The sequence below is a fragment of the Sphaeramia orbicularis genome, chromosome 7, assembly GCF_902148855.1.
Source record: "Sphaeramia orbicularis chromosome 7, fSphaOr1.1, whole genome shotgun sequence".
Taxonomy (NCBI): domain Eukaryota; kingdom Metazoa; phylum Chordata; class Actinopteri; order Kurtiformes; family Apogonidae; genus Sphaeramia; species Sphaeramia orbicularis.
In genome coordinates, this window is record NC_043963.1 from 25,782,017 (window position 1) to 25,803,125 (window position 21,109).

Consider the following 21,109-nt stretch of genomic DNA (forward strand, 5'->3'; position numbering starts at 1 on the left):
AGTCATATATCTCAGTGATCATTTTGGATTGATTTTTTGGTATGTTTTGATCTCGGTCTTAGAAAGCAGCCTGCTCTCATTCCAGTCTTGATCCTCTTTAGACTTTAGACCCAGCGCTGGACTTTTTGATAAAAGGCTTACATTGTACGATATGTTAATCTGAAATGTACAGTGTTGCCGTTTACTGCTTTAATCACAGGGATGCAATAATAAAAGTCAAATACAGCGTAAAGTTTTGATAATATTACAGGCTGTTATATCTGGGGCCTGACAGAGTAGAAAGGTTATTAGATAAGATATTCTCCTTTCCATTAAGTGCTGTGATCACTGGATGATGTAACTGTTAGTTATCTTGCAGGGTCAGAGTTCAATGTAGAAATATTTTAGCTTTTGCTTTAGGGTCTTTGAATGACCATTTATGGAGGAGATGAGTCATTAATGATAAACTGTCAAAGTTACTGCACTAGAAGTAATTTAAGTAAGGTCATTTTGTTTAATATTGACAGGTTTTTATCACATTACATATTATTATTATTATTATTATTATTATTATTATTATTATTATTATTATTATTATTAATAATAATAATAATAATAATAACAATAATAATAATAATAATAATAATAATAATAATAACAATAATAATAATAATAATAATAATAATAATAATAACAATAAGAAGAAGAAGAAGAAGAAGAAGAAGAAGAAGAAGAAGAAGAAGAAGAAGAAGGAGGAGAAGAAGAGTCTGGTTTAGATCAGCTCTAAATGTAAATGTCATGAGGTAACTTTTGTTATGATGTGACACTATATACATACATTTGATTTATTATTATTATTATTATTATTATTATTATTATTAGTAGTAGTAGTAGTAGTAGTAGTAGTAGTAGTAGTTATAATAAAACATAATTATTACTATTATTATTATTATTATTATTATTAATAATAATAATAATAATAATAATAATAATAATAATAATAATAATAATAATAATAATAATAATAATAATAATAATTAGAAGAGCACTCGGAGAGCGCAGACCTCCGCCAAGGCAGATCAGCCCCCCCATCACCACCAAAATTTAATCATTTGTTCCTTGTGCCAGTAGTAATAGCAGTAGTAGTAGTAGAGTAGTAGTAGTAGTTGTGGTAATAGTAGTAGTAGTAGTAGTAGTAGTAGTAGTAGTAGTAGTAGCAGTATTATGGTTAAAGTACATGTCCATATCAGAACCATATACACAGGTCATTATCTAAACTGTTCTTAGCTGAGTAACTCAAAACTCTAATTCTGCTCATAATGTTCAAAATACTTCCACTTTATTTACATGATGACATAACCGTGGTAATACATAGTGATGTTAGGAGTCAGCTCTTACACTTACATTTTTTTTTTCTTATTTTCCAACAGTGAGTGAAAGGCAGGTTTAGATAGAAATATCAAAAATGTGATTTTACAGCTGGTTTATGACTTTTTGCTGATTCCCGAAATGATTTGACGTCATGACTGGCATGGCAGTGGAGATAAATGGCTAGTTCCTGGAGATAATGTATCTTCCTTTATCTCTCACTGTGGCCATCACTAGTGCACAAAACAAAGAAGAGGCAATTCTAAGACGTTACGTATATGTCAACCAGCTCACGTACTGTATGAGGAGAACAAATACCTCATCATCGAAATTAGCAGAAAGACAGATGTAATGACAATAGTTTAGTTGATCCTTTGCAAATGCTTTTATCAACATGATAAACTGATTCACTTCTGTCTCTACCTACTGTGTTTGCCAGTCTCCCTCCAGTAATGGAATAATTAAATATATACATATTTATGAAAACTTACTGTTTCATATTTACAGAAAATTCCATACAAAAAACAAAAAGTAAAGCCTTCTTTTCATCACATACCAAAGCTTTGAATCTCCAGGAGTGCTGTCGTACTTATTACACAGTTTTCTCTCTAAAATGCATGACATTTTCATTATCTGTAAGGACACACAGGGTAACAGCACTGTGGGCTCCAGCTGTTTCCCCCTCCTGCAGCCACAAGCAGACACCACACACCATGATGGTTTCCTCAGGTTCTCACATCAAAGTCACATGAGAGAAGCTTCAGTTTTAAGTTTCATGCCAGGGAGTAGATGGTGTTCATTGGAGAGTGAAGTTCAAGACCTCCGCCGAAATCCAACTCCCTGACGTCTCTCCTGTTTCCTGTGTACTGGCCGATGAAGGAGCCGTCCTCGTTGAACGGTATCTCCCCTCCTTCACCATAGTCCACCAGACTGTCGTCACTGTCTGACCGTTTCATCATCGCCTCCATAGACGGCTGGCCTCTTTGAAGCCCTCTCTCCTCCTCTCTGCACAGAAAAAAAAATCACTTAAACACAATATTAGGAGTGTTTTATGTCAGATCTGCATGTTTGATGGTTTGTATACAGTATATATACTTTTACCCCCTTCCCGATTTCTCTCATTTTTGCATATTTGTCACACTTAAATGTTTCAGATCATCAAAAAAAATTATATTAGACAATGATGACCTGAGTAAATAAAAAATACAGTTTTTAAATGATGATTTCATTTCAAATCACAATTGTCTATTATAATTTGATGATCTGAAAGATTTAACCCATAAAGACTATATGAGAGTCTCTTTGTTTAATGAGATGTTTATACAAAATCGCGATATGTTCTGGAGCACTGATGATGACAAGATGAACTGGTTATTTAGTTCAAATGTATATAAATTAGCATTATTTGTTTGCAAAGCCCGGAATAAGCGGCTGATGTGTTTGTTTAAATAGGTCAGTACAATGTCTTGCTTCTATCTATTGTGTCTGTTGTCTGATATTTGGTCTTTGGTTTATATTTTTGGTGAAAATACATGATTTTTCACTTTTTTCACATAAAACACAAAATACAGAGGATAATATTATAATAAATAGTGATAATTTCTTCAGAAAGGTTAAATAGAGAGAAAAATTCTTTTTGGAACTACCATAAAAGTAGCACTGAGTCTTTATGGGTTAAGAGTGACAAATATGCAAAAATGTACGAAATCTGGAAGGATTGTACAGAGACATGATTGTCAGTTATACATTAAAACTATACAGTACATACCGCCGAGGATAAGGCAGAGTGGACACACGTGCTATCCTGAAATATAAATGAAATTTGTCAGACACAGTAGATGACCTTATCAAGCTTATTTCCTAATCCTTTCAGTAATTATCTATAACAATACCATGTCATATATTCAGTCTGCGTTTTACAGCTCCAAACTGTATAAATATACAAGAGAGTCCATGAAGGATTGCACAGCTCAAATGCGAATAGAGTCAATGTGTCAATATTTAGTTCAACCATACCTTTCAAGGGATCTGGAGTGGCGCAGTACAAAAAGAACAGGTTTAGACAAGACGAGTAGAGTGAAAAAAGAAAATAAGGTGAGTATCATCAGTTGTGAATAAGACCATTATTGCCGCGGGCAGATTTGGTTTGTATCTGTGCAAACTGAAGGCTGATGCACAGTTACAGAGCAAATGGATTATGGATTACACAATTCAAAAGTAAAAATAGTATTGTACAGTGTTACAGGAACTGTCATTATTTATTCATTATTATTTATTATTATTACCCTTGGATTATTTCAATACTAGTGTGCAACACATTATTTAAACAGCCTGTAAAATCTTTTACTTTGCTTTATCAGCATTTCTATTACTGCTCACCGATAGTCGAAAGATCCTTCCTGATCTTTATCATCCACTGGCTCGAGTGAAATGTCCTTTTTTTCACGCACTGAAAGAAAACAAGCAGTCTCAGTGTCTCATGAATGAATGAATGAATGAATGACTGTTTTATTTCAGACATTAAAAAAACACAATACAACCACTAACACCATGACTACCAAAACAAAAAAAGAACTGTATATGCCAAAACAAATGCATTGCAGTGATTCTCAGTGTGTGATAAACATATGGAATCACCACTCTACCTGGGTATTTACCCCCTCGGCTCCTCTTAATGAAGCACACTATAAGTAGGATGAGCACAATAAGAGCCACTGCACACATTATCCCGATGAACCAGCCCTGAGTGGTGATGTCCACCTGGTCCTGAGCGTAAACTGTACACAGACAGACACACAACAGCATTAGAGGTTATTTGGCAGACCACAACATGCACTGACACATGAGGTAGATCTTCAGTTACTTTCAGTGGTGTAATGGGGAGACTCCTCGGTATACCACTCTCCTATCCCAATCCGAGTTCGAGCCGCCACAGAGAATCTGTACCGTGTGTAACGGTCAAATCGCCGTACTGAGAAGCTTGTTACATTTGGAGGGAACTCCTCGACTCGCAGCTCTTCTCCTCTGGTGGCGTTCACTGTGGTCAATGCAGACATTTCAGTGAGTAATAAGAACTCTTGATGCCAGTAGAGTGCACACAACTGAGCTTTTAAGTGCCATACCTGCTTGGAGATTGCCTGCCTAAGTGTTAATTACCCTCTTGACAACATACTTCAGTGGGCTCTATTGAATGATTCTGGTCTTTCTGTGCACTTGTAAGTGGACTATTATGTGTTCTCAGGAAAACCTTTATCAGATTCAATGTATTATGCCGTTTCCTTTCCTGTTTTTGAAGCTTTTCTGTTCTTTGGAGTATTCAATAACATTACAGTGTAGTATATAGCGGCAGAAGAATGTGTTACACAAGTCCATATACCAGTCTGGTACTTCAGGGAATATCCGGTGATGATTCCATTGGGTTCTGCTGGCACATCCCAGTCAACATAAATACTGTCCAGATGTCGCTGCTGTATCCTGAAGGATCTGGGAACAGATGGTACTGACAAAAGACAGCAGGAGATGACAAACATATGTATTAGAATAAACATATTAATTTGTGCTTGGTTTGTGCCAGAAGGAGAACAAATAAAGCATCTTTCTTTCATGCAAACATTCTTTAAACCCTTGTTTTTCCAGACAGATCCTTACCTCCTTCAGGTGTTGAGAAGTGTATGTAATTGCTAGGCGGCCCTTCATACCGATTGTTTGTCACCACTATGTACATCTTGTAATTACTATATGGAAGGAGATCAGTGACGACCCCAGATGGCTCTGGGTTGTCATCTGGAAATGATTTAGACTTCATGCCTCTGTTGACCCTCAGCCATCTCAGCTGGCTGCTGTCCCTCCAGTAATAAACCTACCACGTGACAAAAACAGCACAGAGACAATTTTGATCTCACTACAGTCCCAAAGCAGTTTGCATAAATTGTTTGGATATACAATTAAAAAGTAGAAGATAAAGGAATGGTAGATAGCCATATGTTTTCATTCATATATAATGACATGAAAATAAACATGACTGTTTGTTATTTTATGCTATTTTTTATCTTCAAATATAAAAACTTACAGCATGTATGTCTTTTTTTGTGCATTATTGTGCCTTCTATTTGAGAAAGTGGATCATAAATATCACTAGGCCTTTTGTATTTTTAGCGACACCATGTCAAGCATTATTCAGCTCAGACTGTGTATAAATAGTGAACAAACCCTCCATCATGTCACCCACTGGTTTGTGAAGCCTAAAGATGAGTGACAAGGCAATCCTCATGTTACTTTTATGGAAACAATAGAGTGGAATTGGAGACGAGTGACAGACGAAACCAGAACTAACAGAGTAATGATAAATATCATATGTTAATCTCAGCTACTTAATAAATGTGAACACATACAATTATGTTCAGTAATGTCAAAGTTATAAAATGTACAGTATTGTGCAGAAGGCCAACATTAGTTTTTGGGAGGATTAGTAAAGTTATAATCACCAAACAAATGCATTTCTCAGTTTCTGTATTAAGAAAAACGTGGCCATAATAAGTATTTACAGCATTAACCCATTGGGACCCAAACAACCATGGTGACCAAAACCATCCACTGATCTAAACTGTTTAATACCTGTTGATCCACTGATCCTATCAATACATTTAAATAATTGGTGTTAAATACAGTTTGTCATCTTTTCATGGTCATCGGATATGACCCATTTGGACGTACAGAGGCTCCGTAGTTACTGTGGGAACACAGTCATCTTCTACAACATTGATTCACCAGTGAATCCCACGGAGTTGGACCAGTGACAGTGGATGGAAACACTTGTTTTTACATTCAGTTATTGATATCTTTGCTGAAAAAGTCACTTTTTCTTCTTTTTCTTTCTGTTTCTGATATAATAACCTTTGAATTTACTCTGAACTTGTATGAACTTCTACATGATCCGTGAATTACATATAGGAAAATACATGATTTACATTGAAAAATGCAAAATACAGAGAAAAATATTATTGTAAATGGTGATAAATCACTTGAAAATTGTTCAATATAGAGAAAAATTCTACTGCGAACTGACACAAAAGTAGTATTGGGTCTTTATGGGTTAAAAACCACATTTTTAGGGAAAAACAGTTTTTTATTTAGTCTGGCCTCCCTTTTTACTGAAATATGTCTTCTTTATAGTATTGATTTTCTGATGTTTTATATCAGGTTTCACTCAACGCGTCAAATGTTTTTGTTTGTGTTGCTTCTTATCATGGGGTCAGGGGTACACAACTAAATAGTGACTTTACCCTTTACAATCCATTTAGTTCCATAAATAATGATTCAATGTCCAACTTAGCAGCTGAACTAATGCTAGTGAACCACAAAAACCACTGAAGACATTGATTTTAGTCACAGTAGGTAAATCCCTTAAATATGCAGTACTTTTTAGCTTTGAATAATCTAAACAGGTAAGTAATATAAAAAATAATCACTCCATGCAGTTGTCATGGCGGGGAAAATGACCTATAGAGACCAAAACCATTTTTGTACCAGGTTGTAAATATATATTTCAGCTGTAAAAGTGACCTTTTAACTGGCATTTACAGGAACTGACCTGCTTTTATTGTCATCCCCCTGTGAAAATTCAAGTTATTGCTGATTTTTACACTTCCTATCCTAACTTCCTGAACCTTTAAACATATAAAATGATGGTTTTCTTTATCTTTTCGTTCCAACCAACCCTTCTGACCATAAACCAGGACACTAAACATGTTGCAATGCATACATTTTTTTGTGGTCCTCTGAGTCACAATACGCCCTCAGTTTCTATGTGACTGTTGTTTGTTTCATACCTTATATTCTCTCAGTTCTCCCATAAGAGAGCCTCGTGGTACCGGGTCCCAGTGCACGGTCACCTGGGTGCTCTCAATGTCCGACACCCTCAGGTTCAGGGGGGCAGTTGTGGGACCTGGACAACACAGAGATAGTGCACTGATATGCCTTCATTACATTTATTCATTTTCTTTATGTGACAGCTGCAAACCAAACCACAACAAATAAATAAGCTACAGTAAATCTGACTGGACAGATTGTAGACAGATGGTTAATACAGCTTTTTTTCTTTCTTGGCTCCACTTTTGTTGCTTTATTTTATGATCTTTATAGTGTTTAGATACGTACGATCTTCTCCTGAATAACCGATGACAACGGGAGACTCCGGCCCCAGCCCAAAGTCATTAACAGCCTGGACTTTGAGCTCATAAGGAGTGAAGGTATCTGCATCATAGATGTAGTATTTCAGCCATTTGGTGGTAGCGTTCTTCCACTCCTCTCTGGAATCCCTCCTTCTCCACCACACCAGATACTTCAGGTGAGGCCCGTTCCACTCTCTGTAGGTCAGAGGCTGAAGACAAAATCAAATAGGGGAATGTTCTTTACAGCATCTGGGGTTTGGGGTTTCAGTGGAATCAAAAATACCTACGAAAATATTAACCCATAAAGACCCAAACATCCACTGGTGACCAACAGCATCTACGGATAGAAAATGTTTAATACCTGTTGATCCACTAATCCTATCAATACATGTAAATAATTGGTGTAAAATACAGTGTGTCATCTTTTCATGGTCATCAGACGTTCAGAGGCTCCGTAGTGAACGTGGAAACACTGTCATCTTCTACAACACAGGTGTCAAACATGTGGCCCGGGGGCCAAAACCAGCCCGCCAAAGGTTCCAATCCAGCCCGTGGAATGCAATTGCAAAGTGCGAGTTAGGGAATCAAACTCAAAAATAATATAATAACCTATAAATCATGACAACTCCAAATTGTTTTAGTGAAAAAAATAACGTTCAGTTATGAAAATGTTTACATTTACAAACTATCCAAACAAAATGGATACAAAAAAAAGGAATTTGTCAAGAAATATAAGTGCAATTTTAACAGTTTTCTGCCTGTTACTAAATGTTTTGTGCATATATATAAATGATAAGTCGAGGCATAATATTGATAAAATTGTACTTATATTTCTCAACAAATTCTGTTTTTTTCAAGTTATTCACATCCTTTTTGTTTGGATGGTTTATAAATGTAAATATTGGCATAACTGAATGTTATTTTTTGCACTAAAACAATTTGAAGTTGTCATTATTTATTGGTTATCATGCTATTATTTTACTGGTCCAGCCCACTTCAGATTAAATTGGGCTGAATGTGGCCCCCAGAAGAAAATGAGTTTGACACCCCTGTTCTACAACATTGATTCACCAGTAAAGCCCATGGAGTTGGATCAATGGCAGTATATGGACACACTTAGTTTAAGTTCAGTTAATGATATCTTTGCTGGAAAAGTCACTTTTTTTTTCTTCCATTTTCTCTGTTTTGATATAATATCACTGAATTTACTCTGAGTTTTTATGAATACCTAAATAGAATATAGGAAAATACATGATTTACATTGAAAAATACAAAATACAGAGGATAATATTATAATAAATGGTGATAAATCACTTAAGAAAGGTTAAATAGACAGAAACTGCCATAAAAGTGGCACTGGGTCTTTATGGGTTAAAGTATTACATAAGTCAGATCTCAGTTACCTCCCAGCTGATCTCCATATTATTCCTCCATGTACCCACACCTTTTAGATTCTTCGGAATTACATCTGGTGCTGTAGTGACAGCAAAAACACTGCTCAGATTTAAGCTACACATACAATATGCCCCACTGCTGTCTGACAATTAAAGAACATCAAACCCACGTGCACCACTGCTCTGGAAACGCGAAGATGGACGACTGGGGCGACTTGGTCCGATTTCATTTACAGCAATGACTCGGAACTCATAGTATGTAAAAGGTGTCAGGTGGAGAATGACAGAGTTGAGGTTCCCTGGATACGTTGACAGGTTTCTCCACTTGCCAGGCAGCCAGTCATCATCATCATACTGAACTAAGTACTCTGTAGGACAGAAATAAAAGGATTCACTTGTCATAATTTATAAAAATGTCCAGAACAACGACAACAAGGACAAACAGATTTGATAACAGTTTTTACCCAACAGCAGTCACCACACTCAATGCAGGAAAAAACATCTGATGTGCAATATGTTTTGAGGAATCAGTGCATTGACAGAATGTTTGCTTGTGTGCGACTGAATGGTTTCTGCTTATTTATTTTGGCTGTGTACCTATTTATTTTAGCTGCTTTTAATTGTGTTTGCACTTTTAATTTTGTTTTACTTGTTGTGATAACATTAAAGATGTTCTATTCTATTCTATTCTATTCTATTCTATTCTATTCTATTCTATTCTATTCATTAGTCTAAGAAGAAACACACAATTACAGTATTAGTGTGAATAGTAAATTATGCATTAACTTTTGACAGACAAATATGTAAATATGACAATGATATTTTTATGCTTTTTTTTGGTCGTGTGGTTCTTACCTGTAATTGGACTGTGGTTGCTGTCTCCAGGAACCCAAGTGAGCCTTACAGTTCGCTCATATGGATCTGACAACTGCAAACCAGTGGGTGGGTTGGGACGATCTGCACAAAAAATGTATGAGCAGTTAATAATATATTGTATGATCAAAGAAATGTCATCCATCTTAGATGTGTCTTACCCATCACCATTAGATACGCTGAAGCAGACTTCTGGTCCAGTTCACTTTTGATTATACAGGTATAATTGCCTTCATCGCCTCTGTTTACATTGGTGATGATGAGATTTGATTCATCCAGGTTAAGCCTGAGGAGTGCATGAGTCCCTTTAACAGTTTCTGTAGACATATCTGATTTTAATCTGAAGCTTATATCTGTACTTTCACTTATAATACTTATGATATTTATGTAATCCCATAAAACAGTGTAGCACATTCAATAATAGTATGGATATTCTTTTATTATTCGCTAACTATGCTCACCTCCATCCAAGTGTGACTTGCTTTTTGTCTTTCATCCATGTAGTAGTGACAGGTGTGGTGGCATCAGTTTTAACTCCACAATCAAAGCGTACGTCAGTTCCACGAATGACTTTCATATTCTGTGGTTTTGTGACAATCACAGTGGGCTCTGAGCAGGACAGAAGAAAAGCAGAAGATTAACAATCAAAGAGTGTCTGTGAACTGAGCTTTTTAGTACAAATCAGTGTGGGCTTCACCTTTGACCTCTACTCGCACTTGACTCTCATCTCTTCCTGCGAGGTTACTGACTATACAAAGGTAAGTTCCCTGGTCCTCAAGGCGTATCCGCCTGATCTCCAGCGTCCCGTTGCTATAGGTCTTAAAACGGTTCCCTTCAAGATTCCCCTGTCCATATTTTGACCTGTATAAGCAGATCAATAAATGTACACACAGGGCAAATGTGCACAATAAAATCATTAACATGTCAAACAGTGTTTTCTCACCATCGTAGGTCAGGCACTGGAGACCCAAAATAACGGCAATCTAAAAAGGCCCGGCTGCCTTCTATCACCTTAATCAGCTCATTCCTGGGCCCATGGATGCGTGGTGTGGCATCTATAAAGAAAGAAAGCAGCACCTAAGTAGGTAATTTATTTATAAAGCAAAGCACAGACAGCATAGAGCTGACAAACTGACACTAAAACACAGAGATAAAGGAAATACATGAGCTAAATAGATGTCAGATCGTATATACTGTATGTTTTCACTTGCCATTCCATATTTTCAAATGGCATAGTTTAGTTCCAAAATGCCTCACAGTAACATCTAAAAGACATGATGATACACACGAGGTCATTTTCCCTGTGTCTACTATCCACTTACATTATATGGACAAAAGTATTGGGACACATTTAATTCAGGTCTATGGTCACGAGGGCTGGGCTACAAAACAGTAACGTAAAATGTCATGATATCATTTCATTTTGTGAATAATAACTGCAATAAACATTTTATTTGATCTTTAGGGTTAATTTGATTTATATTGTCATCTGAAATGCATACAGAATTGTAGTTAATTTTATTCAGTGCCAACAATATTTATCATTATATTAGTTTCAAGTGTTCTACCCTAGATTTCTTAAATTGTTATGTTATGACCACAAATGATCATGTTAAACTACTAGTGCCCATATGGCTTCTATAACTCTCCATCAGAACAATAAATCAGCTCATAAACTTAAAGAAATAGTGATTTGACATTAAATATGAGTAAGTATCAACAAAACTAATATGATCATTTTTTTATCATAAAGACATTTCAAATCAACAGAAATGTGAATTCCTATAAGTTGTAGGTGTGATGTGTCCATGATTTTTGGGCAAATATGAAAATATAATGTACACTATATTGCCAAAAGTATTTGCTCACCTGCCTTGACTCGCATATGAATTTAAGTGACATCCCATTCCTAGTCTATGGGGTTCAATATGACGTCGGTCCACCCTTTGCAGCTATAACAGCTTCAACTCTTCTGGGAAGGCTGTCCACAAGGTTTAGGTTTAGGCTTGACATGGGAATTTTGGACCATTCTTCCAGAAGCGCATTTGTGAGGTCACACACTGATGTTGGACAGAAGGCCTGGCTCTCAGTCTCCGCTCTAATTCATCCCAAAGGTGTTCTATGGGGTTGAGGTCAGGACTCTGTGCAGGCCAGTCCAGTTCATCCACACCAGACTCTGTCATCCATGTCTTTATGGACCTTGCTTTGTGCACTGGTGCACAGTCATGTTGGAAGAGGAAGGGACCAGCTCCAAACTGTTCCCACAAAGTTGGGAGCATGGAATTGTCCAAAATGTCTTGGTATGCTGAAGCATTCACAGTTCCTTTCACTGGAACTAAGGGGCCAAGCCCAGCTCCTGAAAAACAACCTCAAACCATAATCCCCCCTCCACCAAACTTTACACTTGGCACAATGCGGTCCGACAAGCATCGTTCTCCTGGCGACCGCCAAACCCAGACCTGTCCATCAGATTGCCAGATGGAGAAGCGTGATTGGTCACTCCAGAGAAGGCGCCTCCACTGCTCTAGAGTCCAGTGGCGGCGTGCTTTACACCACTGCATCCGGCACTTTGCATTGCACTTGGTGATGTATGGCTTGGATGCAGCTGCTCGGCCATGGAAACCCATTCCATGAAGCTCTCTGCGCACTGTTCTGGAGCTAATCTGAAGACCACATGAAGTTTGGAGGTCTGTAGTGATTGACTCTGCAGAAAGTTGGCGACCTCTTTGCACTATGCGCCTCAGCATCCGCTGACAGTTTATGTGGCCTACCACTTCGTGGCTGAGTTGCTGTCGTTCCCAAACACTTCCACTTTCTTATAATACAGCTGACAGTTGACTGTGGAATATTTAGGAGCGAGGAAATTTCACGACTGGATTTGTTGCACAGGTGGCATCCTATCACAGTTCCACGCTGGAATTCACTGAGCTCCTGAGAGCGACCCATTCTGTCACAGATGTTTGTAAAAGCAGTCTGCATGCCTAGGTGCTTGATTTTATACACCTGTGGCCATGGAAGTGACTGGAACACCTGATTCTGATTATCTGGATGGGTGAGCCAATACTTTTGGCAATATAGTGTATATACCTGTTAGCAGCTTGTCACATATATTAAAAGAGAGTTTCAGTGAGGCAAGTACCATGAATGGACAACATACAGTTATGAAAATTCATTGTAATGACTAATAATGACTATTTACTTACGTAGCACATTGACAAAAGCGTTGGCCAGTAAGTATCCATACTCATTTGAAGCATTGCACTGGTACACAGCTGTGTTTGCTGCAGTCACACTCTGAAATATCAGTGTGTCTCCTGACACCTGTCTGTTAGGCTGAGGTGTAGCAACTGAGACAAAACAATGCAACAACACAGCATCAGTAACACTGTTAGATTTTATACATTTTTCTCTTGACACTGTTATGTTGTGCATACCACACATACATTCAATTGGCTCCCCATTTATGAACCACTCAATTGTGGGACGAGGAGCTCCATCAGAACGACACACTAAGCGTCCATTTTCCTCTGGGGCCAAGACCAAGTTAGTGGGTTTCTCCAACCAGAAAGGAGCCGCTGTCAAACGTGAAGTATGTTACTTACTTTATGATTTACGGCATTATACAAAAAATGCATAACAGCTGTCTTACCTTTGACCCTCACAGTTATGGTGTGTTCAATGTATCCAATTCTATTGGTTGCAGTGCACGTGTATTCACCCGCATCTTCAAAGGATGCCTTAGGGATCTGAATCATCTTGTTGAAGTTCTTTACTTTCATGCGGGACGTCACCACTAGGTTGTCACCATCCTTGATCCATGTAATATGAGGAGTTGGCCTTGATGGGGATAAAACAGTCTTTACACAGAATGATATCAAGCAGAAGTCAAAGAATAAACGATAAGGAGTCACTTCATTTTTGTTATTTAAAGCCAGTCACACTTACACTCCTCCAGCGATACACTCCAGCAGCAGCTCCTCACCTAGCAGGACCAGTCTGGAGCTGGATGAACCTTTGGGGGACATCCAGGTGGGGGCAGCCTCAGCCATTGCACGAGCTGTAGTGAACAGAACAAAAAAAAAACCCTGTGATGCATGTTAGGACTTGTTGCAAAGTCAACCTTGACCATGAGGCAACATAAACCAACAGTATGTTAACCCAGAAATAAGAAAGCAGAATTAAAGCAATGCACACACTCACCACACTTAGTAAGTAAAGGTGGAGCAAAACTATGAGGATTCATTTAGAAGGTGAACAGTAGTCTGAAATAAAGCAAAATGTTCCATGTTGTAAGTACGATCATAATCAAACCAAGGGAGATGAAAGCAAATAAAAAAATGTGAGATATGTAAGCTTTGGTCTCTTATGACATTATTACTGATAAGAAAAAAGTTCATGTTATATAGATTTAGTTGCTTAATCAGTTAAGTATCTATTAAGCATATGTTGCATCTTATCTACAGCATAATGGATTAGTCTAGCACATACACAAGCTGAAACATTCAAGTTATTTTATTTAATTTTTTCAGACTTATTTATTAACTAGGGACAGAAACCAGTTGATTTATAAATAGTTAAATCAACAAGGACTTTAAACTATCCAAAACACACATGTATTTCCTGTTATTGTTATAAGAATAAATACACACTAATCTGAACCACAGCAAAAAAAACCCTCACCATATCTCAAGGCAGCCCTTACTCTAACCCACAGGTGTCAAACATGCGGCCCAGGGGCCAAAACCGGCCCGCCAAAGGGTCCAATCCGGCCCGCGAGATGAATTTGCAAAGTGCAAGTTACGGCATCAAACTCAAAAATAATATCATAATAACCTATAAATAATGACAACACCATTTTTTTCCCCTTTGATTTAGTGCAAAAAACATTAAATTATGAAAATGTTTACATGAACAAACTATCCTGTAACAATAAAATGTGGATAATCTGAATAAATATGGACAAACTGAAATGTCTGAAGAGAATTAAATGCAATTTAAATTTTTTTTTGCCTGTTACTACATGTTTTGTGCCTTTGTAGATCTGATCTGTATTGCATATACATAAATGATAAATCGAAGCATAATATTGATAAAATTGTACTTATATTTCTTAACAAATTCCATTTTTTCCAGGTTATTCACATCCTTTTTGTCTGGATAGTTTGTAAACATAAATATTGGCATAATTGAATATCATTTTTTGCATTTATACAATTTTGAGTTCTCATTATTTATTGGCTATCATGCTATCATTGTACTGGTCCGGCCCACTTCAGATTAAATTGGGCTGAATGTGGCCCCCGGAAGAAAATGAGTTTGACACCACTGCTCTAACCCAACCCCAGCTCTAGTTATTTTATGAACTGAAAATGCAATGCACAATAATAGTTTTGTTTTGCTGGTTGGTTTTCTGTTTCCTGGATTACCCATCTAGGCCTGTGATGTCTGTGAAAACCTGCAAATGTGTCCTGAGTCCCCAAAAACAACATGAAAAGTCTCAGAATGGTCACATAAAAGTAAAAAATATCCTAATAATACAGGGTGAAAGTTGCCTCACACCATCATACTCACTTGTCAGCACCTTTACAACCACAGGCATCTTCTGCTGGATGACGTTCTTGTAGGGAAAGCGGGCATTACAGCAGTAATCAGTAGTAGAGTCATTGAAGTGAACATTTGAGAAGTACAGGTCTCCGTTTATTCCCATGGAAACTCTGCGATCCTGCCGCACAGCCTGCATGGTGGGGAACGCTGTCTGAATCGGCCAGTTGAAAGGTCTTGCATATGAGCCTGTTGTGGATTTTTGAGTTTAAGAAGCAAATTCAAAGTCATATCCTTCCAAATGCTATAAGAATATCTCCTGTTTTAGGCCTTTATGTGTTCTTTTGGGGATCAGAGGGGCACTTACAGCTTGACATCCAGTAGGTTTCAGGTTTAGGGGGGCCTGGAGGTGGGTCACAAGATAAGACCAAAGGTAAACCAGCACTGATCACCACAGGCTCCAGGATCTCCCTCGGCCAAACAGGAGCTCCTGAACACAAAGAAATGCAAAGGAGTGTGGTATGAAAGCCAAAATAACCCCACTGACTCATTATTATAAAAATGATAGATTTATATGAGGTGTTAAATTTAACTAATAGAACAAAATTTACTCTAGTTGAGATCTTGTGTTGTAGATCTTTGTGAATCTTTTCAGATTGTGCACTATTTCAACTGCTGCTTTTACTGATTTTATTAATGGCACTTAATTTTTTTTTTTTTTTTTTTGATGCATACTGTCTTGTGCTGCTGTACACACTTGAATTTCAATAAAGTATATCTTATCTTATCTTATCTTATCTTATCTTATCTTATCTTATCTTATCTTATCTTATCTTATCTTATCTTAATTTTCTAATGCCTATATGTTGTCACTGCAGGTGCTGAAGCCACTGTGCATCTGCCCTCAAATGTCATATCCAAATATTTCATTTCACAGTAAGTCTGACACTGAACTTACTGTATAGTTGTAGTCTAATCTTGTTGGAATAGGCAGATCCATATTCATTGGAGGCAATACACTGATACTCTGCCTCATACTGTTCTGGATTGTTCCAGGCAGAGATATCCAACGTCCCTGAGCGCCTGCGCATCGACGTCTGAGAGTCACGTGCCACATTAAAATACTTCCCATTCCGCCTCCATGAGAAACTTCATTATTGAGCAAAGCATGAAACACGAACAGAAGAATATGTGAAGTTAATGGCACTTAATGATTTTGTTTGTAAAAAAGAAAAAAAAGTGTGTTTGAGTGGGTTGAATTTGGACTCACATGGGTTGAGGGTTTCCTTTGGCTTCACATTCTATGACCATGGTGCTTTTAGGGTCAACAATATGCTCCTTCAAAGACTGTTTAATGATGGTTGGAGGCTGTCTGACTGCATTTGGGAAGACAAATCAGCTCAGTGTACCAGTTATATGAACAGCCACTATATGTCACATACTGTGACTAACCATTTCTTTCAACTTTTACGTCTGCCTTACCTTCCAGTGGGACGTCAAATGCCCAGACACTCTGCCATAAAAGTAGCAGCAGCACTGGTTTAACCAGTGTCTCCATCTTTACAGGGCATAGGATCCAGCAGCACCTTTGAACACTGACTCCACTGTTCCCAAAATAAAGGAAGAACAGAAGTTATCTTGCCATCTATCTTGTTGCATCTCGTAGTCTCTGCCATACTGATCATGCTTGTCAGGCTCTCATCAGTAGTTTCACACTCTTTATTCATATTAAAGTGGTGTGTCAGCGTATCTCATACTGACAGCATCACATCTAAAATGAATGCCTGGCATTGTATTAAGAACACAGTCCATATAGTGTCTAAGAGCACTGTTTCCATCAGCTTCTCCAATGCAAGACAAAGAAAAACACTGTTTTTCAAGGTGTTTTCTTTAAACCTTTCACTAAGTTAGTTACTATAGACATACAATGCCCTATGAGCCATCTAAGTACAAATTAAGCTGAAAGTTTTGAGCACCTACCTCTCCCATAAAGTCACATCAGGACTCCCTCCTCCCCATCTCTGTGGCTAACTCCAATAACTTTCTCCAGGAAATTATTCTTGTTTGCGTAGTATAGAAATTAATGCCGCAGCCCTGCAAATATCAGGTCAAGGACCCTTGAGCAGTTGATACACTTCTGTAATAGAGTTTCTGTCTGTCACTGCCACTTACACTCTGCCCACCCTTCTCATGAATAATAAATGAGCGCCATACGCCACCTACATCTCACCCACTTCATTGTTCTTTGCCAGACTCTCATGATTCTGAATAATCCTTCTTCCTCAAACAGTTACAAACTTTGCTCATACAATATATACTTTAAAGTACAACAAAATACAGTTTCAAAAGATATATATAATAAATGTTTGGATTCAGTTCATTGCAGATGAGAGGCAGGGTATATTTTTTGAGCCTTTAAGTGTTACCTACTTTTGTCAGAGCAATGTTTACTTTGTCCCCTTACAATATTCACTTCAGTTTGAAATACTTGGCTTGGGCAAATGAAAGCAGAGAACAGCCCATATTTTGCATAATTTGTGTTGTTGTTGGTTTTGGTGACATCAAAATGTGGGCTTTATTGTTGACTGGAGAGAGCAGAGGATGAAAGCAATGTTTGTTTCTGTCATGAATTTTACATGTCAAGTCACATGATTTCAGTGTAGATAAACGGTGGGAAAATCCAACAGTCGGTTAAGAAGTTTACAGTTTTCAACTACTCACTTCTTAATGAGAAGTTTCTGTGATATAATGCATACACTTACACCTTTTCCAAGATGTAAGTTGAATTAACTGCAGTTTTCTTTTTCGTGGTGATTCCATTTTCCATTCACATGCTTAATCTCAGAGGAGGAGAGGTCATTACCATTCAGCTGGGAGAATCCTACGTGGAGGGAATCATTTTCATTTCTAGAAACAGTGCCAGCAGTGCAGGAGAAGCTGTATTTGTTTTAGACAAAAGCCATCTGAAGATTATTGATAGAGTCCTGGCCTGTGTAGGCTTTCAGGCATCCATGGAGCAGCACTGACTGGGCTAAACAATAGCTCTGGGTGGCGGGTTAAATGAGGTTTCTTGGCAACCTACTTACATTTTTTAAGAACAGAGCGAACTTGAAAATGATGTTTTTTAGCAGTACTTGTGATGTAAGACCCTATTGCGTCGAAGCTGGTGTATTTCATCCTGTGGCCTTGAGCCCCTCCTTCATTTTAACAAGAAACACAACTTGACTCACACCGAAGCAGAGGAGTATGTTAAGCATCTTGGCTCTCAGAATGGGCTTTTCTCTCCATGTACATTTGAGAGACGCTGGACTGGCAGTGAGCAGTGATCAGTGCCATGCACCAGATTGCACAGTCAAGAGGCAGAGCCGGCTCAGGGATGACAAGAAGGTCTCTATGCTTGTGGGTCTCCTTTGGCACGTGTACCCAGGACTTGGGTAAGAACAGATGGCCTGTAGGAGGGAACGTTTATCCACACAAGCTGTCTGTTCAGACTCAGGGCACCTATCATTTGCACTTTGACGTCACACTGTCAGGGCTGGGAAGGGAGGACACTGCGCTACATTAACTCATCTGCACAGTGCCAAGCATTGTCTTCTTCAAACATTCAGTTCTATGACTCTGAATTCATGGTATGATATATGACAGGAGATTATAACAACAAACTGACCTGTGTAACTATACCCATAAAGACCCAAACACCCACCATCAACCAAAACCATCTACTGACCTAAAATATTTAAAACCTGTTGCTCCACTAATCCGATCAATACATGTAAATAATTGGTGTAAAATACAGTTTGTCATCTTTTCATGGTCATCAGATATGACCCATTTGGACGTTCAGAGGCTCCACAGTGAACATGGACACACTGTCATCATCTGCAACATTGGTTCACCAGTAAAACCCATGGAGTTTGATAAATGACAGTAGTTGTAGATGCTTGTTTTATGTGCAATCAATCATATATTTAGCAGAAAAAGTCACTTTTTCTTCTCTCTGAGCGTTTATGAACATGTGCATGATTAATAAATTTAATATCAGTAAACACTTGATTTTCACTGGAAAATGCAAAATGCTGATGATGATAATATTATAATAAATGCTGGTAAATAATTTGGGAAAGACAAAAAAAATCATTTGGAAGAAATCATTGTGGGTCCCTAAGGGTTAAGCTTGTAAATGTGTGACAAATTTTAAGGTGATTCACATTGGTGGAAAAAAAGTGCAATTACTCAAGTACTGTACAGATTAGGTACTTTATGGGAATTTACTGCTTTATATGTCTACCTCATTACAGTTCAGAGCTGCATATTACATATTTTACTCCTTTACATTTGTCTAGCAGCTTAACTATGTTCCTAGTTCCCTCTGAGGTGAAATTTTTAAACAGTGGATAGTAAAAAACACAATAGGCCACATGTTTAAAATGAAACCAGCTCACAATCCAGATGCAATGTTAACAGCTCCATCAGAAATAGTGATTTTTCCCTATAAATGTCAAGAAATGCTTAAATCATCCAATATCCTGCCAGTAATAAAAGTTTAGAAAAACAGAAACTGACAACAGATTTGTGTATCAGTATTCTATTCTCTCCCATTAATCATGTAATGAGCCCTCTGATTCATCTAATGTACTGATGTATAAAACTAGATATAAAATAGCTCAAACTAGTTCCACATCTAGCAGCTTCAACAGTAACATGCTGCTCTAACAATAAAGCTGAACAATAAATAGAATTATATACAGTCAGAGGGACCAACCTATTTCAATACTAACTGCATTTTGTTGTAAATACTTATAGTTTTTTAATTAAAAAAAAACAACTATATAAGTGATTGTAACTGTATAAGTAATATTTCCTCATTTCTGTGTTGGAACTTTTAAGTAAAGGATTTAAATACTTCTTCCTCCACTGGTGGTTCTTAACATCATAAAAAGACAGTTGAGCTGTTTATGTCAAATACATCACCACTCCAAAAAAAAAGTGAAAATGTATGTCAGTCATGTAATAGAAGGTATTCGGTTTGGAGAAAACATAGTTACTGTCAGTACAAAACTGGCGATGCAGCTCTAGTCCCATCCCACTTCTCAGGTCAGGCTATGACATCATTAAAACCTTGACTTCCACAGTCTTGAAGAAAAACTCTATCTCACTCCTTCACATGATTATAAAGTTACCCAAACACCCAGATTATACTCAGATACTTTACATCCAGAGCCCAGGCTCCACATTTTTCTTAGCTTTACAGTGATTCTAAGTTATAAGAGTCCTACCTTTCAGTGAAGTTTTTTGCATACACCTTGAGGTCTTTTTCCACTCGTTGCAGTGAAGAACTGATTCTCATCTTTTGTCACAATAGATTCACAGCAGCATCTCCACTCTGACCTTCATCTGTCCAGCAGCATCCTGTTTCAGTATTATTTGTCACTCTGTCATCCTAAAGTAAGTATGACAGGCGAGATAAGCGAGGCTCATGTGGCCCATCAGGATGGCTGTCCCACGCCTCGGTCACACGCCTGGCAAACAGGGCCTCACAGCCTATTATAATAAATCCATTGTGAAATCCACACATAAATATAACGTCATCACCACTGTGATGAGATAGTAAAGTAAAACAAAACTGACATGTCATGTACTTTTTGGCTTATTAGGAGTGGCATGTCATCCAGCTCCTATCTAGCAGCAATCAAGAGAGGCTTGCTTAAGAAATCAAATAATTTAGTCTTTTTTTTTGGGGGGGGGGGGGGGGTGCTGTGTGTAGATGCAGTGAACAGTTACATG

At 37.7% G+C, this 21,109-nt stretch overlaps 1 protein-coding gene across 1 annotated transcript; it reads right to left on the reverse strand.

Annotated features, from left to right (window-relative positions):
• Positions 1–1,296: 1,296 nt before the first annotated feature.
• On the reverse strand, positions 1,297–20,800 carry nfascb (neurofascin homolog (chicken) b). Its single transcript, XM_030137806.1, has 27 exons — positions 20,602–20,800; positions 16,808–16,929; positions 16,596–16,701; positions 16,284–16,474; positions 15,693–15,815; positions 15,356–15,574; positions 13,730–13,841; positions 13,434–13,621; positions 13,228–13,359; positions 12,988–13,131; positions 10,728–10,839; positions 10,482–10,645; positions 10,246–10,393; positions 9,946–10,070; positions 9,767–9,868; positions 9,082–9,279; positions 8,921–8,991; positions 7,504–7,726; positions 7,176–7,291; positions 4,996–5,206; positions 4,724–4,846; positions 4,211–4,384; positions 3,993–4,124; positions 3,727–3,796; positions 3,364–3,375; positions 3,116–3,151; positions 1,297–2,352 (listed from the first exon to the last, which is right to left on the reverse strand). Exons 1-27 carry the CDS (start codon positions 20,670–20,672, stop codon positions 2,121–2,123), a joined length of 3,657 nt encoding a protein of 1,218 aa, XP_029993666.1. The 5' UTR covers positions 20,673–20,800; the 3' UTR covers positions 1,297–2,120.
• Positions 20,801–21,109: the final 309 nt, after the last annotated feature.